The following is a 27,381-nucleotide window of genomic DNA, read 5'->3' as shown; positions in this document are numbered from 1 at the left end:
CGGCAGCCGCGCAGGGCCTGAGAGCAGCCCCGCCGAGCGGGGCGAGGGGGCGGCACCGGCCGATGTCACCGCAGCTCGCCCCGAACGGGCGCCTGAGGCAGAGAGCGCCGCAGCGGGAGCGAGCGGGCTGCCATCCGTTCTGCCCCGGGCTGTTGGCGTCCCGGAGAATTCTGCGAAGGAGCGGCCCTGGAGCTCCCGGCGCTGCGGGAGAGGGAAACTGCCCCGGAGCAGCTGCGGGCAGACGAGGCTGGCTGCTCCGTTCTGCCGGCACAAATGGCGATGACTGCAGCTGCGGTCGCTCCCAGCCCTGGTGCCTCCAGGAGGGCTCTCGGCAGCGGCCCAGAATTACCTGTGCACACTTTTTAAGTATGCTGATTTCAGACAATCTAGGCATCTTGGAGAGGTCTCTTGTCTGGGACTTCACACAGCCAGCTGTCGCTCGAGCCCCTAAAAAGCGAGGGTAGAGCGGTCACGGTCTTTGGATAACCACCACATCATAGTGTAGTAACAGTTTCATCTGTTTTAATTGAAAAGGAGAGGCTCTTAAGTACTTCCGATGCACGGATTTGGCGTTTTTGCTTCACGGCATGGCACGTCCGTAGCTAACTTCACTATAAAATAACATCAAATTCTGAATTAAGCATCTATCAACTGTAATTTTTATCTAGGCAAAAAAAAAGCTTTGTGCTAATTGGCTCTTCTTGGGTACTGTAGGGATGAATGGCTGCCCTTCGGCTAGGAACACCGCAAGTTCCTAGTTATTTAAGTGCGGAACCTGAAAAACATTTGAAAAAAACTGCTGTCTCTCGACCCAAATATTAAAATCAGAAGTGCACGTAATACCACCGTTATACCAGAATTACCTCTTGCCTCTGTCTTCTCCCCTAGCTGTGCAAACGGGACTGCTCTCTCTCCCAAAGCCTCGGCCTTCTGCGGGGACTCTGGGGAGCGTTTGCTGCAAGCGTTCGTTTCATTTACCATTAGCCGGGTGTACTAGAATTGCTCTTTATTTGTGCGACACACACAATTATTCGGGGACCGCCAGGGCATCTCTGGCTTCCAGAATAAAGCATCCCCTTCTTGAGATTGCATCTTAAAGCTGAAGAAATTTGGCTAGGCCTGTAGGCAACAGCTGGGTGCAGCAAAGACAGCGGGTTCCTTTCTTTTCTCATCTAAAGACAGACCGCCTTCACCTAGGTACTGGAAAAGGTCCCAATAAGCAGAAGGCAAGAGGCAGAAGTGCCCAACAGCAGTCAGGAATAGCAGCTGAAAGGAACTGAGCAAACAGTCCATTCAAATAACTCATCCTTCTCCACCTCCACCATTAATTCTTGTTCCTAATTACCCTCAGCTGTAGTGGATTTGCCATCTTGCAATCTCAGTTCTCCAGGTTGCCAGCTGTTCTACAGAAAACGTAGTCAGGCCATGGTTATGGATTTATGCACACTGGCCGCCCTAACAGGATCCAGCCCTAGGATCCTGCTGAAAATGCAATCAATGTCCGAGTGAAGGTTTCCGATGCCTCTTTTATTAGTTCTCAGGTCACAGCTCGAGCTGCGTGCCTCTGGAGAGGGACCCCTACCCCAGATTGCACCCCTCAATTATACCCAGCACCCAATCCCCAAGTCTAATCACTTAATTCTGGTCAGCGGTCTCTTGATTTCTTACTGGTTTTCACTGTCGCCGGGCCAGCCTTCTTCTGAAGTTACTTCATTCTCTTGGAATTGTTTCCTTGGTCCTCATCTTCTTCGTTCTGCTCGTATCTGCCAGATTCAGCTAGTTCTGTGTTAGCAGCATTAGTTTTATCAAAAAGTTTACTCTCAGTCGCCTCTCGCGGCCTAAGGCTTCAACTACTTTAGCTTCTACTGCCAAGCTACTAACGCTAAACGAGACTCTTCAGAGAGAAGAATACAGTTAATCGCATTTCTTCTGTAACAGTCCTCCCTTTGTTTCTTTCAGGCATCCCTGCCTGTCTATAGTTGGTCTTGTATGAGGACTCTTCGATACCCATGTACAGATTTCATAAGCATATTCTGTAAACAGTTCCAAATGCAAGTAAAAACACAGCAGGCCACCAGAAGCATAGTAACCACAGCTAAAAGACTCTTTAGCAATGAACTAAATAAACTGCTAAACCATGAGGATAATCCCCATCCAGAGAACAAGTTTTGTAACCAGGGATTCAATGGCTGTTCCTCGATCACTGATAGAGTCTCCAAGTTCTAAAGCAACCTTTTCTAAGGCCTTTTGTAGTATATCGGCATGGTGGGGCCGGTCACTTACGGAATCATTCTTGAAATGGAACATCCTATTAGTTTTCCCTCTGCTGGTGGATTTTTCCATGTGCTATTGTCCTGGTTTCAGCTGGGATAGAGTTAACTGTCTTCCTAGTAGCTGGTACAGTGCTATGCTTTGAGTTCAGTATGTGAAGAATGTTGATAACACTGATGTTTTCGGCTGTTGCTCAGTAGTGTTTAGACTATAGTCAAGGATTTTTCAGCTTCTCATGCCCAGCCAGGGCACCTGACCCAAACTGGCCAACAGTGTATTCCATACCATGTGACGCCCCATCTAGTTTAGGAACTGGGAAGTGGGGGTGGGGAATCGCCGCTGGGGGACTGGCTGGGTGTCGGTCGGCGGGTGGTGAGCAATTGCCCTGCGCATCATTTGTACATTCCAATCCTTTTATTACTACTGTTGTCATTTTATTAGTGTTATCATTATCATTATTAGAATCTTCTTTTCTGTTCCATTAAACCGTTCTTATCTCAACCCAGGAGTTTTACTTCTTTTCCCGATTTTCTCCCCCATCCCACTGGATGGGGGGGAGCGAGTGAGCGGCTGCGTGGTGCTTAGTTGCTGGCTGGGGTTAAACCACGACAGCTATCTAGTGCTTCTTCTAGTCTTTGGAGAGTTTGTTCTCAAGTTTCAATGAGGGAAGTTTCTGTGACGTTTCTAATTGTTCCCTGAGGTAACTTAGAAGTAATGTGTAAATAGGGCACCCCGCGGGCAACCTAACAACTGCCAGTCCAATTGGCTGGTAGTATTTTATAAGCTTTTCGGCCACAGGCAAAATAATGGCCTTGTAGGGCCCACAGTGGGGAGTGATGTCTACTTGTTAGTACACTGGTGTGTAAGATTAAAATCCCATATCTTCCCAACGGAAGGTCAAAACCATCTTTGTCTTCCGATATGTGCGTTCCACTTAGACTACGTTGTCCTTTACCTTTCCACCACTTGTAGCTCGTTCTGGTGCCATACGTTGGGACGCTACTGCAGTTGTTCCTCCATGGCCTGAAGCTTATAGTTTCAAAAAAATGGGGTTTGACCTTTACAGAAAGTGTGGGTGTTCTTAAACCAGTAACCATCTCTCCACTGGGTTATGAGGCATGAGCTGTTTCCTGCCGGGTAGGCACATTGGTCAGACTGGTTGCGAGTGAAACAGAAAGTTCCTTCTGTGAGCATGGCGGTGGTATATTCCCAAGCCTGACGTTTGGTCCGAGTTAAGAGTCTTATTCCAGAAAAGTGAATTGGAGGGGTTGTTTATAAGTATAGTTCCCTGTCGCTTTCAGTTCAACTAGGGTCAAAGGATAATAACGGAATATTGGCGAGGAGGATTGTAAACACCCTCAAGTGACCTGCAGCTGGAGTGTAGAAAAATAAATGGATCATATTGATAGTCGTTTATCCTTGTGTGCTGGACAAGTAGAACATCTGTGTTTAGGTAACACAGGCAGATGGCAGACTTAGAGGCACCCTATTGGACACGCTTGAAATTCCTGCCCCGCTACGCAGAAGGCCAAAGCACAGGGGTAAACCACACCTGCGCGAATCCCTGATAAACACGCAAAACCAGCAGGGTCGGCGATCCTCCAGCATGGACCAAGCTCAGCGGTGCCTGCGTCCCTGCTTGTGTGCCTCTGCCTGAGTGCTGCTTCGGGGATGCCCCGGCTGGCGAGGTAAGAAAAATAAATTCACTCTTTGCATTTCATCCGTGGGCTTGTGGTTGTTCCTGTGTTCTGCCTGCGCTCACTCACACAGCTGCTTTATCTGCCAGTTCATTATTTCTTTCAGTTTCGCTGGATCCTTTGGTATGAGCTGGACAGTGGACTACAGCGATTTCCCTTGGAAGCTTAATAGCTTCCAACAGCATTTGGACTTCAGTTCCATGAGAAATATTTTTGCCCACCAAGGTACGGAACCCTCGTTCTTTCCATAGCATACCCGTTGCATGACACACTCCAAAGGCATATTTAAAGTCAGTATAAATAGTTACCTGCTGATTATGCCCCACCCAGGCTGCTCTTGCTCATGCAGTTAATTCAGCCCCTTGGGCGCCCACCGAGAGTTGTAGAGGTTCTGCTTCAAGTACCTCTAAGTTTCTCACCACTGCATAGCCGCGTGTCGTTTTCCATCCACACAGTATGACGATCCATCAGTGGAAAGGGTTAGATCCAAGTTCTCTAGAGTTTGATCCCGCAGATCTTCCTGTAGGCGGCTGGAGCGGAACACGACCTTAGCACAGTCATGATGCGGCTCACCGTCGGAGGGAGCGGGCAGTAAAGTTGCTGGATTCAAAACATTACGTCTTTTCAAAGTAACATTACCTGCATTTAAAATCGTTAATTCACAACGATGTGCTCTTTGTGGGGACAATGCTCGTGTAGCATGTTGCTTAAGAATCAGTTCCACTTCATGCGGGACACACACGGTTGTTGGGTGACCCAGGACTAACGGTCTCCTGCTTTCTATGGCAGTCGCTGTTGCTGCTATCACTCTAACACAGGAATTATTCCCTGCAGCTACAGGATCCAGTTGAGTCGAGTGGTAAGCCACAGGGCGGCGGTGCGGACCTAGCTTTTGAGTAAGGACTCCGCTGGCACAAATAGTTTAAAGGGCTTGGAGTAATCTAGCGATCCTAATGACGGAGCAGAAGCTAAAGCTCCTTTTATAGCTTGGAAAGCCTTTTCTCTCTTTGGACCCCACCGTACAGGCTCCACTTCCTCTGCCTTGGTAGCTTCTGTCCATGGCTTACTTAACTTCCCTAGCCCCGATAGCCATAGTATCCTACTGCACCTAAAAATCCTCGCAATTGCATCTTTGTTACCGGGTGAGGTATTTCTACAATAGCCTGGACCCATTCTGGGTCGACTAACCTTTGTCCCTCTTTTAATACAAATCCTAAATATTTCACTTCCTGGTGACACAGCTGAAGCTTAGAGAGAGATGCACAGTGACATTTTTCTGCTAAAGCAGTACATAGACAAATAGTATCTTTCAAGCAATCTTCGTATGTCTTGCTGGCAACTAACGAATCATCTACATATTGTACAAGTGTAGAACCTCCAGGTAATACAGCATCTTTCAAATTTTCTCCTTGCCACCCCAGCATGTGATCCTTAAAATAGCTGCAGATGTCAGAGGTGGCTTGGTCCACAAACACACTTGCTGCCAGTTCATTATTGAAATTCTGAAGAGTCATTCCCCCATAAGCCAACAAAGCCTGTCGCAATCTTCCCCAGTAGTCGCTGGGGTGTTCCTCTGGCCTCTGTCTGCATTCCTGTACTTTAGTTTGCTTTACTCTCATCTCCTCCAAAGCTCTAATCACATTTATCAGATTTCTAACCACTGTTTGGCAATTATCTCTGTCTGTTTGATTATTCTAATGCCAACCGGGATCAACCTGAGGCCAGGCAGTCCAATTTCCCCCTGCCTGTAGTGTTAATTCCACATTCTTTTCAATTACCCTACCTTTCTGTCTGGGTGGAACAACTCACTCAAAAATGACTTGGGGGATGGGAAATTAATTCTGGTGGAATCTTCTTTAAGATAATCACTGAAAGGATTTTTCACGCCATCCCTGGGATCCTGCAGGTTTTGAGGTTTCCTTGCACCGGACTCCCACACTGCTGCTCGACGAGTTCCCCAGGTTGCCTCGGTCTAAATTTACCCTAAGAAATACAAGAAAAAAGATGACCATAAATCCCTAGAGAAAGGAAACAAGAAAGCAGGGGAGTAAGAGGAGGAGAAAAAGAAAAGAAAGAAAATCCATCTTGCTCTGACAGCAATTTTCTCCTGCCCTGTGGGAATAAAACTGCTCCTGACTGACTGGGCTATCAGAAAGCCCAGAGTGCTGTGAGACGTGGGGAAGAGGAGGTGTGGGAGCTGCAGGCGTTGATGCGACCGGCTCCGACAGCTGCTGTAACGCTGCCGGGAGGAAAGAGCCCCAGCAGCATAGCCTGGGCAGGGACCGAGGGGAGAGCTCTGCTGCGGCAAGGCAGCCCAGCCCTGCCCCTCACAAGGCGGGTGCTCAGAGGCGGGAAAGGTGCTGGGGGTCTGCCCGTAACAGATCCCAGAGGGGAATTCAGACCGTGTCACCGGGAATGCTTCAACTTGGTACGCAAATGGAGCCAGAAAGCTTACTTCTTGAGCAGACGCCCTGATCTGGAAACTTGGGGAAAGTTCTGATGTGAGCTTTGTGCTCTGGGGCCCTGTCTGCTTTTTTTTAAACTTACTTTTAACTGTGGCCTCGTAGACTGGGGACTAGCTTTTGGTCAGCATCCTCCCTTGGGAATCTTCTCCTGCTGCATCTTCCAGAGGTGGCCAGAGGTGCACCTCCTCGCTGCCATGTCTTGCGCATGACAGTGGGGATTTCGGAGCTATGACCCAGAGAGCAGGACCCTGAGGAGCAAACCCGCCCCAGAGGAAGGGACCACCACACACGTACGTGAGGCAGCAGAGGAGCAGCAGGGTGCCAGGGAGGATGTACGGGAGTGCCTGTGGGAAGTTCTCGTACAGGTGAGAATGTTCCCGAAATCCGGAATAAAACTCCTTAACAGCAATGAGAAGTTAAGAAGCAGGCACTTCTTTATTGCAGTGCTGGGCACACAGGGGATCACTCCACCTAGTGTGTGCACCTGTCTGGTTTAATCATGGAGGTTAAATACACACCTGTTATACATATTCACTAAATTTCTGGGAAATGTCATACATAATCATCAACTGTCCGATAAATCATTAGCATATGTAAATATCCCTTTTACGCAGGCGTGGTGAGGTCTCTGGTGGTCTTCAGAAGCCCTCTGGTGGTCTTCCACAGTCTTCCTCACTTTGTCCGATAGTTGACCTCTCTTATGTGATTCTGCGCAGTATGATTTTCGCCATCATGTATTAGATTTACATAAAAGTACATTCAATGTTAATTCTTAAATTTAACGTTTCTAGTGATTGGCCCTCAGTCACACCACCTTATCAATATTCTTATATTAAAACATTCATTGGTTAATCTTACTTAATTCCACTAACTGGAATCTTGATCAAAGTGGGGTTTCTAAGCAACAGAACTAAGGTCCATAACGATCTCTCTTAGTTTCTTAGGACAAAACACTACAAACTAACCAATCGGTCGAAGTTTCTATGGTTAACTAATTTTAGACAATACTTATTTTCTTATGACTGTATACAGCACATTTTGTATGTTCCTAAGTTTCGATGACTACATTGCAAGCTTCAAACCCCTATATTCTACAGTCTTTACCTTTTGATCAAACCCAGCTTATATAAAATTTTAACTTATCAGAATATTTGTAACAAGAACACACGTCGCTCAGGTAGTCCAGGACCAGCGGACGCCTGCGGAAGAGACGTGTCCTAGTGACTGCGAGGAAGTGATGGGAGAGGGATATGAGCCAGGGCCCACCCTCCCAGGAGATCTTTGTGGGACAGGCGGTGGTCAGGGCCGCTCGCCGCGGGGGGTTTGCTGGTGGCAGACCCAGGGATGTTCAATCCTGACTCAGATTTCACACACCCGATGCTGCCAAAAAGAACCCCTCTGATCCCAGAAGCTCTTTTGAGTCTTGCAGCAAAACTCGCTACTGGGGAGAGCAGAGGGACACTAGACACCCTCCTTTTTCATAGATCCGAGTGTATTTTGAGGCAGGGCCAGGCCTTCTTCCCTGTGCTGGTGTGCAGCATCCAGCCCCTCTCACTACACACGCACACACGCGCGCACACACGCACGCCTGTGCGCGCGCCACTGCCCTCGCTCTGGAGCCACCATAAGGAACTTCAGCCCCGGGACAAAGCCGGTGCCCTCTGTGCAAACCGGTTTTACTTGCGTGCACAGCAAGCGGAGGAGCGAGCCTGGTCGTGCAGCCACATACATGGAGGACAAGAGGGTCATTTGGGGCAGCACAAAGAGTGCTCCCTGCTTGGGGCTGCTGGGTGCCTCGTCTGCTGCAGGCTGAGGCCAACAGGGTGGACAGGGAGCCCCCAGATCACGAGGGGCAGTGTGCCCACCCCTCCGGTGCTGCAAAACTTCATCCTTCCCAAGGAACTGCCTGGAAAACTCCAGCCCCCTGGGCTGAAGTTCCTGCAGTGCTCTCCAGCCCAGGACTGCCCCGTAGGGCTAGCTGCCCACCCCTTATCTCCTCCACAGCAGGTAAGTCAAGTGGATGGGGATGAAGAGGCAGAAACCCATGGCTCTGCCGCTCAGAGGCGGCTGGGGTGGGCAGTCAGGGCTGCTCGGGGCAGGCTCCTCCCGTCAGTCCCTCTCCTGTGGCAGCTGTTGCGCACTTATGTGGGATCACCTGGCTGGAGTCTTCTGCATCATCCACGTGTAGCTCCAGATCCACTTCTGGCCCTGTCCTCAGCCTCACCACTGCCCAGCTGGGAGGTGGCCTTGGGCTTTGTTGAGGGAATTATGCCGCTTGCCAGGAATTATGCCACTCTCAACAGGGCTTAGCCCTCGGTTCCTGCTCAAAGAAGACTAGTCGCCAATCAATCCACCGAGTAAATAAGTGGCATATTTATCTGACCTGCAGAGCAGCTCCAGCTGGGTGCCTCCAAAGAGGGATGCCCAACTGTCCTGGGTTCAGCTGGGATAGAGTTAATTTTTACAGGAACCTGGGAGGTGGGGGGCATAGCCGGGGCAGCTGACCTGAACTAGCCAAGGAGCTATTCCATACCATGTGACATCATGCTCAGTATATATATAGGGAGCGGGCCGGGGGGGTGGATCCTTCTTTCGGTGGGGGAAGTGGCAGAGCGTCGGGTCCCGGGTGGTGAGCAGTTGCACTGTGCATCACTCTTTTTGTATACTCGTTCATTAGTACCGTTGTTATTGTTGTAATTCCTTTGTGTTGTCCCAGTAAACTGCCTTTATCTCAACCCTCGAGGTTCCAGGTTTTTTTTCTTTTCTCTCCTCCGTCTTCCCCCCATCCCACCGGAGAGGGGCGGGAGGAATGAGCGAGCGGCCGCGTGGTTTTTTGTTACCGGCTGGACTAAAACCACGACACCAACAAAGACACCCCTGGGCAATTATACCCTTACAGTCCAAGTTCCTCACTACTCACGCAACAGTTCTGACCAGTAGCAGTAGTATTAGGGTCTGGGGTCTTGCCGTTCTTCACTGGGTCCCTTCGTTGTCTCTAGGCGGGCTGTTTCTTCTCTCTAAGGTTGCTGCGTCAGCTGACGACGGTAGCGGCCTTCCTTGCTTCCTGATCTTCCAGCTCGAACCAGCTCTGGGGCCTTCTTTTACTTAACTAGGTAAAAGTTCAGTGTATCTGGATGCAAGTTCACAGCTTGCAGCCTAAGGCTTCAGCAAATTTAGCTGCTAATGCTAAGCAAGTTATACGAAGCAAGTTCTGTGTAAGTAGTACACCAAATCGCACAACAGGCTTGCAGTGACGGTAGAAGATCAGGGCAGTCAGCACCAGGAGCAGAAGACAGACAGCTATGAGGGCCACGTTTTGCAGCTAGGCATGGTGGGACCTGTGGCCCGGACTTCGTCTGCAGGGTTCCCTGGGAAGCCTGTAAAGTCAGATTAGGATGAGAAAATACTGGAGTAGGTCGGGGGCCTAGAAAAGTCCCGGGGTGCCTGACTGCATTCAGCACCAACAGATGTGCCCAGTAGGCTGGAGGATGCTGCTTGGACCGTCATCTCCCCTAGCCCTGCCCGGCTGACCAAGAAGGATCTGCAGAGCACTTTGGAGCATCCTTACGCAGCGGCTGAGGCAGCGTGGGAGGCGGAGTACCCATCGAGAGCAAGCCTTGCGTCGCCTGGAGAGAGCGGGCTAGCGGGAGAGTACAGACGTACAGTGGGATGGGGGGGCACGGCTTTGAAACGTGCCGCCCTGAGCACGTCCGGGAAGCAGGACGCCTTGGCTCCAGGCTCCTCTTGCACTCACGGGCTAGAAACAGGCTGGCAACAGCGTTGGGTAGGAGGCAAGAGGTACAGAGAGCAGAGAGAAGGCCTGCAATTAATCGTGGTACACATAGTAGGAGGGAGAAATGTGACAAGAGACACCTGACAGACAGAAAAGGGAAGTCTAGGTCTGTTCATTCCCTCTTGGTTACGTAGCGGGAAACCGAGGTGCAGGAGGTGGTGAGCCGCTTGGCCCTAGCTCCATGGCTGAGCTGGGAGTTAAGCTGTGCTTTCCTGAGTCCGCTTCGCTCCCTGTTGGCCACGGTCCCTGCTCAGGTGCTCTCTTCAGCACGCTGCTGCCCGTTTCTGTTACGTGCTGGCAGCTTTTCCGAAAATGGTGCCCGTCTGCCCAGCTGCAATACCTGCATACATCTCCCACGTCTGGCTCAGGTGGGGGCTGCATACGGGGGGCTCTCCATCCAGCACAGGAGAAGCCAGATTCAGAAGCGGCCCTGGCCCATGGCTCATCTGGCTGGGGCTCAGCATTGAAACACTTTGCACACTTTGGACTGCAAAATAATCTCTGCTTGGGCTATGCTGGAAAGGGAGGGCAGGGATGTGTTTTGTCTTTCTGGAGACACCAGATAGCTTCGTGATCACTGGATTCCCCCAGCCCAGGCAATCCTAGCAGCCGAGCCACAAGAAAGAGTAAGATCCCCAGCGCCCGGGAGGATTCGGCCAGGCAGCCCCTGCCGCAGCAGGGCTCTTTGCGGGGTGGTGACCAGGCAGGGCATCCCCTGCCCGAGAGGCAGAGGGCTTTGTGCTGGTCCAGCCCTTCCCCTGCACAGAAACGTCTGTGGCTTGGGGGAGGCTGTGATGCATCTCAGGTCTGCATCACGCTAGGAGGAAACAGCGCCTGGTCTCCATTCCCCACAAGCTAAATGTCAAGAGGCGCTTCCAGTAATGGACACCAGAGCTTGGCAGGCTCGGACACGTCTGCCCACCTGCCCACAGCCCCTTCCCGGTGCTTTCGCTCAGCACAGCCGCCCCTTCACTGCTTCCCGGGCGGCTGAAGAACATCCTGGAGCTGCTCAGGGCTGGTTGGTGGACACTGCTCGGTCACCTGCAGAAGATTTCAGCCCTGTTTCCTCTTTGAAAATGATCCAGAGGGGACTCCGCTGCACACAGCTTTCTCTCTGACCTAACCCTGTGTCACCGGACAAGTGTGCCGCAACACGGCAGCCTGTTTCTGGAGGCGGGATGAGCCCAAGCATCCACTGGTACAGGCAGGGACCGTGTCCCTGCTTCACCAAGCAGAGCTGGGTACCAGCCCTGAGAGACAAGGCAGCCAGGACCATACGGAGCAGCCAGTCCTGTGTGGCTGGCTACGCCTGCATCTGAGCCAGCTCCTGGGTGGGCCTGTGGGCCTCACCAACTTTGTGTTGCCAAAACCCCCTGCTCTTGACCAATCCCTGTCAGCCCCTCACCCTGATGGGTATTTAAGCTTCAGCTGGTCAGGCCCAGCCTGGTCTGCAGTGGTAGCCATGGGCAGAGGGTGCAGATGTCTGCCCTTGTCCAAGGGCATCAGCATGGGGGACCGGGCCAGTTCCTCAGCGAGTGCGTGCAGGTCTCTGTCTACAGTCCAGCTGCTGTTTGGGGCTGAGCTGATGTCTCGGCTCTGTTCTCTCTGCCATCAGGCCCTTCGCCATGCCCGGGATGCTCCTCTGCACTGCTGGTCCAGAGACTGCAGCCAGCTGTCCTTGTGCAGCATTGGCCACTGCGCTCAGGAGAGATGTACTTGCCTTGGAGCTGAGGAAGGCTGCCTTGAGAAGGGCCCAAGGTGGCAGGTTTTGGCCTCCCAGGCTGAAGGCTACCCTGCCTCAGGCAGGCATGCTCCCCTCTGAGAAGCTTATGGCTCCAATTCCTCTCTTCAGGCCCCACTTGCCAGGCAGCCCCTCCTCACATCTGTGCCTGGTGATTGTCAGAATGCAATCAAGCCAAAGGGTGATTGCATCTCCTGCTTGTTGCTGTAATGTAATCACTGCCAGGGCCACTGCAAAGGCTCCTTGTACAGCAGTGTGGAGCCCGGCAGTTGCATGAGGCTTTTTCAGCCCTCTGTCACTTGAGACACCAGCTTCTCATCTCTGCTGGGTGTGGGTTCCCAGACAGGTCACGTCACCGGGCTGATCCGCAGCATGAGTCCCTGCTTACCCCGGACGCAGGCCATGGAGGGGAGCGTCTGCGTGCACCACAGCCAGCCCAGTGCACCTGAGGGCGGGCAGGAGCTGGGTGGCTCACAGCAGCCGTTCCTCGCACGACCACCCTGCCTCATGGCCTGGGGTCCCCACCACGACCCTCCCCTGGTGCTGCCGGCAGAGCTCTCCTCAGGGCTGCCCCAGGCCACATCTCGCAGGTGTGAGCAGAGACTACCTGACTCTGACGGGGTGCCGTGGGAATCCACAAGCCAATCGCTGGCTGTTGATGGGCTGGCCTGTTTGAGTTAATGCCTAGGCTGTGGTGATGCTGGGACGTGACCTGTTGTGTAAACTGAAAGCGCAAGCAACATTTTCTGGTAAGTCTATTCAGCTACACGTGCCTGAAGAAACAGCACGGAGACCCCAGTTGTGTCTATTGACTGAAAAGAAACAAGAGGGGACTAGAATCTCAGAGGAAATTTTGGATGCTGTAATACCCCTGGCATAGGCCTCCAAGAAACCTGGATGAGACAAAAACGCTACTCCGGTAAAAGTTGAATTAAAATTGGGAGCTCAACCGGTAAGGAAAAAACCACTATCCTATGAAGTTAAGAGGTCAGAGTGGGCTTAGAACCATTGATTCATACTTTTGTGCAGCATGGACTGCCGTGGGAATGTCAGTCAGAGCGTAACACCCCCATCTTAGCAGCTAAGGAACCTCGAACTCAAGAGTATCCGTTGGCACAAGACTTGGGAGAAAGTCACAGTTGACATACGCCCAGCTGTCCCAAATCCTTATACCAAGAAAATCACAGCTGATGTACACCCAGATGTCCCAAATCCTTATACCTTGTTGTCGGCAATACCAGAAGATAGTGCGTGTTTTACAGTGTTAGATCCAAAAGATGCCCCTTGGAAGAAGAAAGCCAGAAGATGCTCGCCTTTGAGTGGGAGAGTCCTACCACAGGGAAGAAAATACAACTCTGCTGGACCGCGCTGCCACCAGGATTCAAGAACAGCCCAACACTGTTTGGTAATGCGCTTGCCAAGGAATTGGAAAATTGGCCATTACTTTCCTACAGCATGTAGATGACTCCCTACTTGGGGCAAAGACTGAACAAGAATGTAAAATTGCAACTACAGAGTTGCTGAGGTTTCTTGGGACTGGCTGGATATCGAGTATCTCAGAAAAAGGCTCAAATAACACAGACCACTGTAACTTACTTGGGATTTGAGCTATCTCAGGGAAAGAGGGAACTAAGCGCAGAGAGAAAAGCAGCTATTTGTCTAATGGCTCCCCCGCCCCGGTCTAAGAGAGAACGACAAGGGTTCTTGGGAACGGCTGGAATGCTGTAGACTCTGGATACCAAATTTCAGCCCGATTGCCAAACCACTATACGTGGCTATGAAGGGGCCTGGAGAAACTTTGGAATGGACACCAGAGTGCCCGAAAGGATTTGAGTCCATTAAACCTGAACTAATGAGAGCCCCTGCTCTGGGTCTGCCAGACTCAAGCAAACCCTTTACGTTATATGTGCATGAGAAGCAACACATAGCACTGGGAGTCCTGACTCAGGCTCTGGGAGACTGGAAAAGACCAGTAGCTTACTTCTCCAAGCAGTGAGACAAAGTAAGCAAAGGATGGCCTGCATGTTTGAGAGCTGTGGTTGCAGTGGTGCTGTTAGTTAAAGCCCAGAAATTAACCCTGGGGCAGCCTTACCACAGTTTTTGTACCACATGCAGTGATAGCTGTACTTGAACAAAAGGGGCACCACTGGATCTCTCCTAGCAGGTTAGCCCAAGGTCAGCTGGTGCTGATCAAACAGGACGATGTCACTTTAAAAATGTCTTTGACCTTGAATCCTGCCACTTCTAATGCCCACAGACAAAAAGGGAGAGCTGGAACATGACTGCCTGCAGGTTATGGAGCAGGTATACTCTAGCCGACCTGATTTGAAAGACGTAACAACATTAATCAACCCAGAAATTGACCTTTTTACAGGTGGAAGTAGCTTCACGGTGAATGGAGAACGGAAAGCTGGGTATGCTGTGATAACCCTACAAGAGGAAGCTGAAGCACGAGCATTGCCACCCCAATACCTCCGCTCAGAAAGCAGAAATCATAGCTCTAACTCGAGCTTTAGAGCTATCCAAAGATAAAAAGGTAAACATACACACAGGCTCCAAATTTACATCGGGAGCGGTCCACGCACATGGAGCCATTTGGAAAGAGCGTGGGCTGTTATCCTCTCAAGGAACCCCTATCAAATACGGCCCAGAGATTTTAAAACGGCTGCAAGCTGTTCTAGGACCAAAAGAAGTTGCAACTGTACGTTGCAAAGCTCACCAGAAAGGACAAACCGAGATAGTCAAAGGACATCGAAAGGCAGATGGAACGGCTAAAAGAGTTGCAGAAAGGGCATCACCGACTGGGGCACTGATCCCACCAAGAGAAGTTCAGTGGGAATCTCCAGAATATTCTGAAGAGGAGGATCGGCTTGCCAAATATTTGGAATGTACCGTATCAGAGGAAGGTTGGTGGGCAACTAAAGACGGACAGGTGTTGATCACCACCCCAGCGGTAAGAGAAATACCGAGGAAAACCCACAATGCATCCCATATGGGAGCAGATGCTTTGGTTGCAAGCGTTAAAAGATATGCTGTAGGAACAAAAATGCAAAAATTAGCCGATATAATTGGAGGACAAGGTCAGCGGTATTGCAAGAATAATCCAAAAATTCAAAAAAAGCCTCCGTTCGGAGAAGCAAGACAAGGCCGAACCCCAGGGGAATACTGGCAAATAGATTTTTCTGAATTACCAAAATGTAATCAGTTTAAGTATCTTTTGGTTTTGGCAGACACTTCTTCTGGGTGGCCTGAAGCCTTCCCGTGCCATACCAACAAATCTAGAGAAGTAGTTAGAATATTGCTCAAAGAAGCGATTCCGAGATTCAGCATCCCACAAAGGATGTCATCAGACAGCGGGCCTCACTTTATAGCTGAAGTAGTTCAGGGGGTCACCAAGTTCCTACAAATACAACAGGATCTACATACACCTTGGAGACTCCAATCAAGTGGGAAGGTAAAAAGGATGAATCGGACCCTAAAGAGACAAATCTCAAAGTTGTGTCAGGAAAGACAAATGAAGTGGGTAGATGTCCTACCTACAGCATTAATGAGAATTCGGATTACTCCTAGAGTAAGAGAAGGAGTGAGTCCTTTTGAAATTCTGTACGGGAAACCATATCCTGTAAACCGGACAACAGGAAAACGGGACCAAATGCACATGAAGGGAGAGGAAACGTTTATCAATTATTATCCTTGTCGCAGACTTTTATCTTCCTTACACGGGTACCCTAACCAGTGAGCTCCTTCACCTTTAGACTCGCTGGTGCACAAATTTTACCCCGCAGATGAAGTCTACATCCGTACCTAGAAAGATGAGCCTTTGAAAGAAAGGCGGAAAGGACCTTACCTGGTGCTACTTATTACTTATACTGCTGTGAAAGTAAAGGGTACAGATTCGTGGGTACACTATACCCGCGTGAAGAAAGCTCTGCAGAAGGAACGGACCTCTGCAAAGATGGGACCACTGAAGCTGAAGCTCTCTCGATCCCAGTGAACTGTGGCTGGGACTCTGAACAAGTCATATATCGAGTTAGACTGTACACAAGGCCTAGTAACATTGTATTGCGTTTTGATAACTATTTTCATACCTTTGTGAGTGTAAATTATGTAGACAGACAGATTTCTTTAAGAAAAAAACATGAAGGAACTAAGGGGGGGGGGGGGAGGGGTAATACTCCTCTGTTGCCTACGGATAAAGTTAAAAGATGCCAGGGTGTTCTGTGGGGAACCAGGAAATCCACAGGAGCAGAACTGGCATTTTACTTTGATGCAAAAACCAAGATAAATGGCAAACAAGTCCAATTGTTGGATCTGTACTCATTTCCCCCATTTAAGTTTACGGGTAAAAAGGTTATTGAGCCATGTAACAATTGCTTTAATAGCTTCTGCATGTATTTACGCACTAATATCTTGTGTTGTTAAAGGCTGTTCTACTATTGGATCTAAGGTTTATGGGAAAATAATTTGAGGTGAGACCGATATAAGAGAAACCACACTGAGGTTCCTCTTTTACAGTCTCAAATGGCGGGGGAGGGGGGGGAGGGCAGGGTAGCCGTGTTTGAGTTAATGCCTAGGCTGTGATGATACTGCTTAATTTAGGGTTAGACGTGATGCATTGTCCTTTAAGGAGGAGCATTGCTCAACAGTTTCACTATGCAGGCCTGATTACGTAGTAAGGTATGATACAAACGACTATGCCCTTGAAGAAGAACTAAGAGACTGATAAAAAGGGAACATGCTGCCCCAGAAGGCGCCAAAGGCCAGATGATTGCCAAAGAAACATGAAGTCAGAAAAAAAGAAACATGAAGTCAGAAATACTGCAGGAACTAAGGGAAAGGTAAAGGCAGCAGGAGGAGATCACGACCGCAGCCTCAATTCAAGACTGGAAAGACTTGCTCTTGCCATACCACCACCCCCCCCCCCCCATCCCCTGCCACCTGCAAGGGCCATGCTTCCTAATTTACATAGCAAGCAAGGCTAATTGAAATACAACTGACCAACAGTAGGTGAGATGGTGTCTACCAATGTGCCAATAAACGTAAATTTAGGCGGGTTTTTACTAATCATGTAACAGGATAAATACGTTGTAGTTCTTTGGTGTGGTGTGCTAGCTTTGTGGAATGATCACCTTGCATCCACCTTTGCGCAAACATGAAATAAGGATCTCGGCTCTGCGTGCAAGATTGGCTTATTGTGCACCGGGTATCGAACCCCACTTATGGGACAACAGGCACACCTACCCTGCCCCTCCCACTGTGATGGCAGCCAGCACCCGGCTGACCCCCCGCCATTCTCCAAAGCCCCCTTGTAACTGTGCTTCAATTTACTCTCATCTCCTCGCAAGCTCTGATCGCATTTATAATCCCAATTAGGATCAACCGGAGGCCAGGCAGTCCCATTTCCTCCTGACTGTAGGGTTAATTCTGCATCCTTTTCAATTATCTTATCTTTCTCGTCTGGACGGAACAACTCTCTCAATAACAGGTTAACATCGACCCAGGATGGATTATATCCCAAACAAATATTAGAAAATAATGACACACATCGACCCACATCTTCCCTTAACCTGCGCATCGTCTTCCCCACACAACCAAAGCCCCGGAGTTCCACGGTGATGGGTGTACGCATGTAACACACTGGAGGTGGGGGTGGAATGTTTCACACACAGACACATGTCCCCCCAGCTGCACTGCAAGAGCATTAGGGATAACATTAGACACCTCAGGGTGAAGCCCAACAGAAGCAGTGGGGACAGCAGAGGCAATCAGGGGCCGGGGGGGGGGGGGGGGGGCATCAACAAGCAGTACAGTGGGAGGAGTATAGGGTGGTGCAGAGACCGACTCTGCCAGCTGTTCTACAGCAGATGTAGTCAGGCAACCGCTTGCAGGTCAGCAACCAACTCCTCCGGTCCACCCCAAGAGCCAAACGCATGGCCTCACGCCGGCTGCAGTGTCTTTCTTCGGGAAGCACACAAAATTAAAATCTCACTTTAATGTGGTGGGTTTTTTTTAAAAGGCAACTCCAGCAACACTTGACTCCCAGATGTGCAAACCCTCCAACACAGGTACCCGGGGCGATACGCTCCCAGCAAGTTTTCCTGTCTGCAAACTGCAGCCGGTTCTTTAAGGAACAGCCTGGTTCTGCCTCAAACCAGCCTTTCTGCTTTGGGATTACGCTTTTTCGGTCATGACAACTTCCAACACGTACAGCGAGCAGTTTACTACGACGCAAGATAAACGAGTGGGTGAAGGCATTCGCTTGTCAGTTATCACTCGCTTCTGTCGGAGCACTCCTATTAACGCTGACACAGCTCGTGGCTTAAGTAACAAGTCCAAGCCTGGGCAAGGTCCGTCTGTGCCGGCGGCGCTCAGAGCCCCTGTCCAGCGGGGCTGAGCATCTCCTGCAGCACCAGGTGCAGCAGGTGGTTCTGCTCGGCGCTGAGCAGCGGCCACAGCTCGGCCTGCAGGGCCTTCAGCGCCTCCGCGTCCTTCTCCTGGCACGCCAGCACGGCCGACTGCAACAGCAGGAAGAGCTCAGCCGGCAGGTAGCTCGCCGCCGGCGGCAGCCCGCCGCCGGCCCCGGGGCCACCCCCGGGCCCGGGCCCCGGCCCCGCGCCGCCCTCCGGCGCCTCCCAGCAGTACTGCTCCAGCGTCCGGGCGTGCTCGGGCAGCAGCTTGGCGGGCGGCGGCTGCAGCAGCAGCAGCAGCAGCACCCGCGACACCTCGCAGCGCGCCAGCACGTCCAGGAAGGCGCCGCCGGGCGCGGGCGCGGCCCCGCCGCCGCCGCCGCCCAGCCCCAGCCCGGCCCCGGCCAGCGCCTGCGCCCGCGTCAGCGTCGCCAGCGCGCCGGCGTAGTCGCGGCCCAGCAGCAGGCAGGAGGCGCGCTCGGCCAGGCAGCGCAGCGCCTCCAGGGGCAGCCGCGCCGCCGCCAGCAGCTCGGCCGCCCGCTGCAGGGGCGCGGCGGCGCGGGCGGGCCGGCCCGTGTCGCGCAGCGCCGCCGCCAGCTCCAGGCACAGCCCGGCCGCCAGCGCCGGCTGCCCCCGCTCCAGGTGCAGGCGGGCGGCGAAGGCGCCGCAGCTCTGCGCCGCCGCCACGTGCTCGCCGAAGCCGCCGCGCAGCCCCAGGCGCTGCCGCAGGTCCCGCTCCTGGCGCAGGAAGAGCCGCGCCGCCTCAGACAGGGCGGCCGCCTCGGCGGGCCCGTGGAAGAGGCTCTGGGCGCAGCGCGCCACGGCCAGCTGGCACCAGGCCGCGTAGGGCAGGCTCTCCTGGGCGCGCAGCTCCCGCGCCAGCGCCGCGAACTGCTCCGCCGCCTCCGCCACGTTCGGCTTCCGCAAGAACCGCCGCCGCAGCTTGGCCGACACCAGCCGGTACCGCGACAGGAAGTCCCCGTCGCCGCCGAGGCCCGGCCCGGCGCCGCCCGCCCCGCCGGGGCCGGAGCTGGAGCTGCCCGCCGCCGACAGCATCGCGCGCCGCCCGGAACTGACGCGCGCCGCGCCGCTCCGCGCCGCGCCGCCTCGCGCGCCGCTGGCCAATCGGCGCCCGCTCCGGGGTCACGCGGACGGCGGGGCGGGGCTATTACAGACAGACGCGATCTCGGCGGCGCCCCGCCCATACGGGGGCGTGCTCATTTGTGGCGGGTCCCGCCCCCGGACTGGGGCGTGGCGCCAGGGTGCTCCTCCGCGGCTGGGGCGGCCCCGGGGGAGCCGCAGTGTAGGGGAGCGAGGGCTCTGGGGTTAGGCCGGTAGCAGCCACGTCCAGACAAGAAGAGTTCACCCAAATGGTAGCAAGTGGGTGAGACTCTGGGCCAAAGGCTTTGTGGGGACAGGAATTTTACATGAGTTCAAAGGGTGACAGATAAACACTTGGATGAGAGAGCCGTTGGGGTTCATAAATGGATAAATCACATCTGACTCTGGAAATCCCCAGCGCTGAAAATGTTTGGTCCCAGACCATGTAAGTGGGTGGGGGAACTATCACGTGCTTGCCTGCTTCTTGCTTTTCCCTGAGCATCTGCTTACAGAACTGCCAGGGGCAAGGTCCTGTGGTGGGCAGGCCCTTGGTCTGGCTGAGAGAGGGTGTTCTTACACTCCTATATATATGAGCACATATGTGAGCTGAGGTGCAATGGCTGGGGAGCCCTGCGGGGTCCTCTGCAGCCAGACTTCCCTTCTGCTCTCCCCCCACTCCTGAATATCATATTGCACAGGCTTGGTGGCTGGCAGCACTCAGCTTTCAGCTCGTCCCAAAAAAGCGCAGAGCAGCTGTGTGGTTGCTGTGACATGTAGGCATTTTCCTACACCATCCTACTGATGTCCCATGAGTACACTGGTAAAAGGTTAGTACCAAAGGACAACATGAGTGTCAATGCCTGAAACTGAAGTTCAAGTTCAGTACTTCACTTTGATGCTCAGAGTTCAATTCCTGTAATAAAAAAAACCAAACAGAATTATAAGAAAAACCCACTCTGACCTATGCTCTTGGCTCACAAAAGGTACCGCAAAGCTGGCAAGTGAAACTGAAGTGTGATTGATAATGTAGCTCATCCCTCTGTGAGTCTTCAGAATGAGTAAAAAATTCCCCAAGCAAGTGATGATGCTGCAGCATAACAATGCTCACAAAACACCAGCTCGCAACAGCTGCGGAGACCACAAGCTGCCAGTGTCTCACTGTGCTGCAAGACAGCCTGCAAGCTGCGGGTCACTGTGCTTCCTGTGCTTCCTGAAGCTAAGCACGGGCAGTAGCCACACATCCTCAGGACTACAGACCTTATTCCTGCTCCCAGTCCTAGCAGATCCCTCTGCTCTGCCAAACTCTGGACTGGGCTGCACAGCCAGGCTGGTGCCAACCCAGTGGTACCAGCCAGTCTAATAGAAGACGTCCCTCCCTTCAAACCTGGCCTTACTTCTCTCCTTTATGCCCTCATGGCTCCCACCCAGGGTGGTAGGGACCGAGAGCTCACTCCTCCCAGCTCTGTCCCTGGGCCCTTTCAGGAGCTGGGTTGCTACAGAAGGGCTGGGCAGGAACACGGGGGACGCAAGTGTGGCAGTGTGCTTATCCATATGGATATGTTTGAAAGTGGCTGACAACCAGCCAACTGGTGCCGTAGAAATGCCCTTTCAAATCTCCTGGCCTTTCTTGGTTTACAGTTCCTTCTCTGCCTGCCAGCTGGAAGGTCTGCTTAGGTGTATCTCTCCTAATATCATATTGCATTACTCAGCAAGGGCTAGAGGTCAAGCTGATACAGCACAAGATGCTGGGACAAGCTGGAGAAATCAGGAGTTTGACAGCCTCTGACCTCCGTTCTTCAGGTTTTAAGATTTCCATGGCTGGAACAAACCCTCCTTCCTTACTCATTTCCTACACTGGCCCTGCAGGGAAGCCGTGGTTTCTCTCTGGAGGGAAGCAGCACCTGGAGCTCACTCACCCAGGGCAGGGATGCTGTCGGGGCACAGGTTGTCCGAGGAGCATAGCCAAGGTGTTTCAAATCAAGCCACATGCACCTGCTGGTAAAGCAACCTGTGGATCTGGATTTCATTCCTGTTTCCCAGAGCCACTAAGTCGGTATGTGATAGTGCCTTGTGGTGGAACAGAGGATGGCAGGTGACCCAGCCCATCCCCAGGTCTGGGTTAGGCTTCAGTGTCAAGCCTGAGGCTGCTGATACTGGGAAGGCAGGCTGGGGGGCTCCTGCCGAGGGGAGACAGATGAGCAACAGATTTCCGCTGGCCTGGGAAGCGGCATTTCTGCAGGAGGGCAGCTGGTGCTGACACAAGCCCCGGCAGCACAGCGCCTGCCCGCAGGCTTCCTGTGCAAGTCCCTGCCAAGGGTTAAGAGCACAGGCAGGTACAAGCAGGAGTTTCTCTCCAGACTGCGTGACTGGTGACTTGTCCTATTTTTGAGGGGTCTGAACGCATCTGGACCTAAAGTCTCTCACAGGGCATCTGCAGGGTGGGAAGCAGGAGGGTAGGATGTAGACACCTTTCTCCAAGGGGCTCAGACCCCTGTTAGCCCTCCCGAGCTGCCCTGCAGTCCCCATGCTGTGGTCACAGCAAGGATTTCTGGTGCGGAGAGCTCTGCGCTGCCCACGCTACTGACAGACGTTTCGCACTGCTGACATTCAGACGCATGTGGCCAGAGCACTGACACACTCCTTGAGACCTGCTTCATTTACTGCCCTTTGGGAGTCATGCTGGAAGACGAGTAGCAGATTAAGAGATCCTGAGTTCAGGTCCCTCCAGGGGGCACGAGGAGCTGCCTGTGTAGCTGGAGACAGGTGTATTTGTGGGAAGAGGGGCTGCAGGACTTGCCATAGGACTGGGAGGATGCTGGGCTCGACACTGAGCTCTGCCCAGCCACCTCAGCTGTTGTTGCCTCCCCTTGCTTGCGTGTACAGCAGTGCTGACAGCACAGAGGGTGCTGCCCCATCCGTGGTCAGGACAACTGTGTACAGCTCCATTTGCTCTCTCAACCCCGGCCAGACCCTGCAGCAGCAGGCGGTGATGAGCAGCATACAAAAGGATTTCTCCTTTCCACTGCCATCACCTGCCTACTCCTCCCCTGCCTGCTGGCGCTATTTGCATCTGTGTGGGCGCACCTCACGCTGCTCTGCGAGCTTAATCCGGTAGTGTGGAAACAGTCTGCAGAATGATCTGCTCCACACAAGTGGCTGTTGTGCTTTCAGTCTGGAATGAGGGCTGGGGGACAAGCCACCTGTCTCCTCTCTGTGCAATTCCCATGCCCAGAGGAGCTGTCCTGGCAGCTCTGGTCTGTCTCCACACCACCCCAGCCAGACACTTGGTGCAGGCAATGCTGGGGATATCACTTGGGCAGGGCTGAAGCCAGTGCAGGATCAGGCCAAAGGTCTCCAAGAAAATAGATGCTTCAAGGACTTCCAGCTGAACTGCTTCCACCTCGGCATGTGCAAAAGCTGGGAGAACTCCCCTCCTTCTGCCCGCATAGACCTATGCTCGCAGCCCCAACACCATGGGGTAGCTGGGAGTAGCAGTGCACCGCTGTGCCCCACCTCCCTGTGGCTGAGCTCTCCCATAAGTTCGTGGCATCCCCTGTGGTCCCCAAGGGCAGTGGATGATGTGGCATGGGGTGCTTTCATAAGGCATATCAGGTTTGGCTTGCAGATTGACCCATGCTGGTGCGAATGAGCTGATTTGGAGAGGGCAGCACTCTGGGCTGGACCACTGCTCTCTCCAAATTGGCTCACTAACATGAGGTGCTGCTGTGGCCAGTGCTTGCTTGGGGAATTGGGTGCACGGGGTGCATTGAAGAGCCTGCATCAGGATAAACCCCTGCAAAATGCACCCCTTCTCCAGGGCCAGAAGGGGAAAAACCCACCAAGCCCACATGGGAGGAGCAGGGAAACCACAGAGGAGGTTTGTCACGGTGAGACCTGTCACCACCAGCCAAGGGGTTATCGGGGCCCCAGTGAGAACAGGAACCACTGTCACAGCAGAGGAAGGAGCAGAGGAGAGGTGCTGAGAGAGGTAGGTGACTCTGGGGTGGCTTTTCTTCTTGCTATGAGTCACTGGGATGTTTTTGTCATAGGGGGTGAGTGTTGGGGGGAAGAGGGAGCGGGGGCTACTGAGGCCACCTAACTCAGGTGGGGGCTATAGCTGGTGGGAAAAGTGGGGCTGGGACTGGGTGGGGAGGGCTGCGGGCTCAGCAGAAGGCACCCAGGACAGGCAGGGACACCTGCCACACACATGGCCGGGAGCTGACCGTAAAGAACCGGATCGGTACGGCGGGCGGGGTTGCCCCGCGGTCCGCTGGGGGCGTGGCGGAGGACGGCTGCCCCGCCTTGGGCCGCGCCCCCCTCCCGTCCCCCCCGGCTGTTCCCCGGGCCGGCGCCGGCCGGCCTCCTGCTGTGCCTTCCCGTTCCGGGCGCGCTCCCGAGGGTCGTTTCCCGGGGCCGGCGCCCAGCTCTGTGAGTCCGGGACGTTCTGCGCTGCGGGCTGGGAGGTGCCCGTAGCTCCGGAAAGGAGCTGGCTCAGCCCGCCTCTCTCCGGGCCGAGGGGAGCAGCGGCAGGAGCTCCTTTCTTCGTCAAGGAAAAGACATGGCGTGGGGCACCTGCCTCTCGGGAGTGAGCGTCAGCCCCTTCGCCCTGTGACTTCTACTGCCCGGGGGCTGTCTCCGCTCCTCTGCTAGCGTCCTGCTTCCTCCTGCCTGCTGGCCCCCCACCTGCACTCGGGGTCCCATCTCCTCTCACCGCCACCACCGTCTTGTTTCCCCCAAAGGGGAAACCTGCACTGGTACTTCGTGTCTGCTCGGACCTCCGCTGTGTGTGGAGCGGGGCACGGGGTGCTGGCCGGGTGTGGGCTTGTGAGGATTTCTAGCCTCTGTGCTACTCTACAGGCAGGGAGGTGTAGAGGGACTCCGCTTTAGGAGGGGGGAAACTTGACTTCCCACAAGGGAAGGGCTGTATAGGGTGAACATACTGTGGTGTTGCGATGCTTCAACTCTTGTTAACACTAGTCGGAAAATGTGAACGGGTTTGTGACCTTTATTTGCAGCTTTCCACAGGAAGAGCTTGGCTTTTAGTGTTTCCCCCCACCCCCATTAAAGAGAAAAATATCCCTCTCCTGGTCTTAACGTTTTTAGTAGCTGAGATGAAAAAGCACAGTGAGTCTTGTTCTCTGATTTTTAAGGTGCTCCTTCAACAGAGCTACAATGCGGTTTGGGGTTGCTCAGACCTTAACTGCAAAGGTCAGAGGGTTCAGTCTTTAACGAAACATTTTATTCTCCCAAGTATTATTCAAGTGTTTGAGCTAAACAGTTACTAGAACAGTTCGCAGTCTGAGTGAAAATCCTCCTCATACCCCAGGCTGTGTTTGCCTGATGTGTGAATGGCTGTCTCTGTCTCCAAGTCTACAGTCTTCTAAAATAAGCAAACGGATGAGCGTATAAAATGGAAAAAATACAAACAGGGAAATGTTCTCTTTTGCAGGAAGAGAATGGACACCAAAGAAGAAGAAAAGCAGAAAATCTTGTTAGGCCCTTCTGTGGTGCATTCCCTTTGGCCATTGGACCCCTTGCTGGATGTTCTTGGCATGGTTCAAGCACCAAACAAGTGCTGTGCAATGGCCAGGCATGGCTGCTGGTCCTGGCTGAACATGCCAGTGAAATGAGTAAAGGAAAATTGCTAAAGAAGGCCTGGAGCTATCTGTTTGAGTACACAGAAAACCTGGAGTTACAAAGACTCTGGGAACAACAAGAGAGGAAAAGTTATCATTATCCTGGTTTGGGGTTACAGGTTTGCAATGTTTCCTGGCATGCCTGTCCTCCAAACCCCACAGTACACATTTCTGGGCCCCATCATGGAGCAAAATACTCACCCACTCCCCAAGTAATGCTCTGATGGGTGTCTCCCTCTTCCCAATGCTTCTGCACTCTTCATCTCCCTTTCCCTTTTCCTGCTTTCTCTGGCGTGGAGATGATGTGGTACTTAGGAAACATTCACAGCAGATTCTCATTCCTCCCATCGCTCCCCTTCCTCGCGTTGAAGGAACCTGTCTCAGTCCTGGGCTCTGTACCTGCCCTTCCCCAGGCTGGGTGGAGACCCTAGGCCAAGGCTGTTTCTCCTTTGACACTTCCAGCCTTCATTCTTCCTGGGAAATATGTTCTTCAGCTATGTCAGCAGAGCTGGTGCAGGAAAAAGTAAGGTCCCAGTTATCCTTTCCTCTTCATCTACCCCCCTCAAGGAAGCTCAAGCCCTGGTGATATCAGTGGAAGAAACATGAAGTGGTTCCAGTTTCTTTCTCCATCTTCCCAGCAAGTCTTGTCTGGTAAATACCAGCAGTCAGAGCAAATCCTTGATGAGAAGGTCCCATGCCTGAGACCTTGGGCCCACTGGAGAGCCTATATCTCTGTCACAGACCTGCTGTGGCTTAGCCCCCATTAGTTCCTTAGAAGAGCTCTCTTCAGCCTGCCCTGGATGGTGCAGAGGACAGCCCTCCGGAAGCTGCTGGACAGGAAGAAGATGACTGGATCAAGGCAGCTGTTGAGAGCTGAGATGCAGAGCACAGGCTCATTAGTGAGGTGGAGACCCTGCTTCCAGGGCAGACTAGAAATGGCCCCCTCTTGCACGAGGATGTAAGGAATGCAGATAATGTGATAGGGAGTGAAGCATACAATAAAGATGATCAGGACTGCGAAGGTCTTGGCAACGCCTCTCATGCTGGTCCTCTTGTTCAGCTGCTGAGCTTTCATTGAGGACACTCTGTGGAGCTTGGCAAATATCTTGCTGTAGAAGTAGAGGAAGAGCAATAGCAGGATGAAGAAAGTAGCTACTGCAACCATGTTAAAAGCTGCTGCTGTGGTGCTTTTGCTCCTGAAGTGGAAGCATTTGTGGTCACAGGGCCCCTTTCCTCTTGTCTCAAAAAAGAAAGGCAGCATGAATGCTGTGTGCACCAACCAAACCACCCCAGAGGCCATGGTGCTACAGGATTATAGTATGAATCCTAAATTTCTACAGGGGCCAGATGATCTTCAGGTAGCGGTTGAGGCTGATCAGGCTGAGGAATGTGATGCTGACTTACATATTGAGGTAGAAGAAGGCCCCGATGATGTTGCAGAAGATCAGAGGCTCGCTCTTGCTTTGAAAAGTGATGCAGAACGGCAGGCAGAGGGAGAGCAGCAGGTCAGAGAGTGCCAGGTTCTTCATGTACATGGTGTCCTGTGCTGCACACTGCATGAGAACACCCAGAGGGCCAGGGCATTGCTGAGCAGCCCAATAATGACGATGAGGGAGTACATCACAGGGAGCATCACAGAGAGGAACTCGTCTTGGATCTGATAGCAGGAACTGCTGAGTCTGTGCTCTGTGAGCTGGCTGGCAGGAAAGGGGGTGCTCTGGGAATCCATCGTCAGGGCCATGGAACTGGAAAGAAAAATGCAGGAGGTGTTGGAGCAGACATCTGCACGAGCTGGCTCTATACATACCGTCACTTGTAGGTATTGAAGACCCCTGCGGTACCTCTGTCGTTCCCTGGTGCCCCAGGTCACTGCAAACACAACTTCACGGTCCCCAAACTGTTATGTGAAGGCCACCAGCTTGTATAGCACATGGAAAACCGGACTGGGGACTTAAGAGCATGAGCCTGCCAGGCTCACACACTGGCTTTTTAGCACTGCCTTCACTCCTGTGGGGCTCAGGCCTGCAGGGAAGCCTGCACAGAGAATCTTACAGGCCACCACACTGCTGCCACAGGCTGGTCTGGGCAGCCAGCAGCACTCTGCTGTCCCAGGTGTGGTAACCATCTTTTCTCCTGGCTTCTCTTGTGCTGTTCCATGCTACCCTCTGCTAAGGAAGGATGTGAGGCTGGAGTGGTGGAAGTTGGCTGCTGTGTGCTAGGTAAGCACACCCTGCTAAATAGCAAAATCTGCGGTTCCTCAGCAGGGGAAA

The 27,381-nt window shown here is 52.8% G+C and overlaps 1 protein-coding gene and 1 pseudogene across 1 annotated transcript; both read right to left on the bottom strand.

The window, feature by feature from the left end:
• Window positions 1-17,624: 17,624 nt before the first annotated feature.
• LOC142043073 (40-kDa huntingtin-associated protein-like) lies at window positions 17,625-19,458 on the bottom strand. Its single transcript, XM_075053772.1, has one exon. The coding sequence runs from the start codon at window positions 19,428-19,430 to the stop codon at window positions 18,336-18,338; it is 1,095 nt and encodes a 364-aa protein (XP_074909873.1). The 5' UTR covers window positions 19,431-19,458; the 3' UTR covers window positions 17,625-18,335.
• Window positions 19,459-25,456: 5,998 nt separating this feature from the next.
• Window positions 25,457-26,851, bottom strand: LOC142043221 (putative G-protein coupled receptor 34; annotated as a pseudogene).
• Window positions 26,852-27,381: the final 530 nt, after the last annotated feature.

This window comes from Buteo buteo, chromosome 22 (assembly GCF_964188355.1).
Source record: "Buteo buteo chromosome 22, bButBut1.hap1.1, whole genome shotgun sequence".
NCBI classification, from domain to species: Eukaryota; Metazoa; Chordata; class Aves; order Accipitriformes; family Accipitridae; genus Buteo; species Buteo buteo.
The sequence above is the reverse complement of the archived record's forward strand: the minus strand, read 5'-3'. Positions and strand labels throughout refer to the sequence as shown.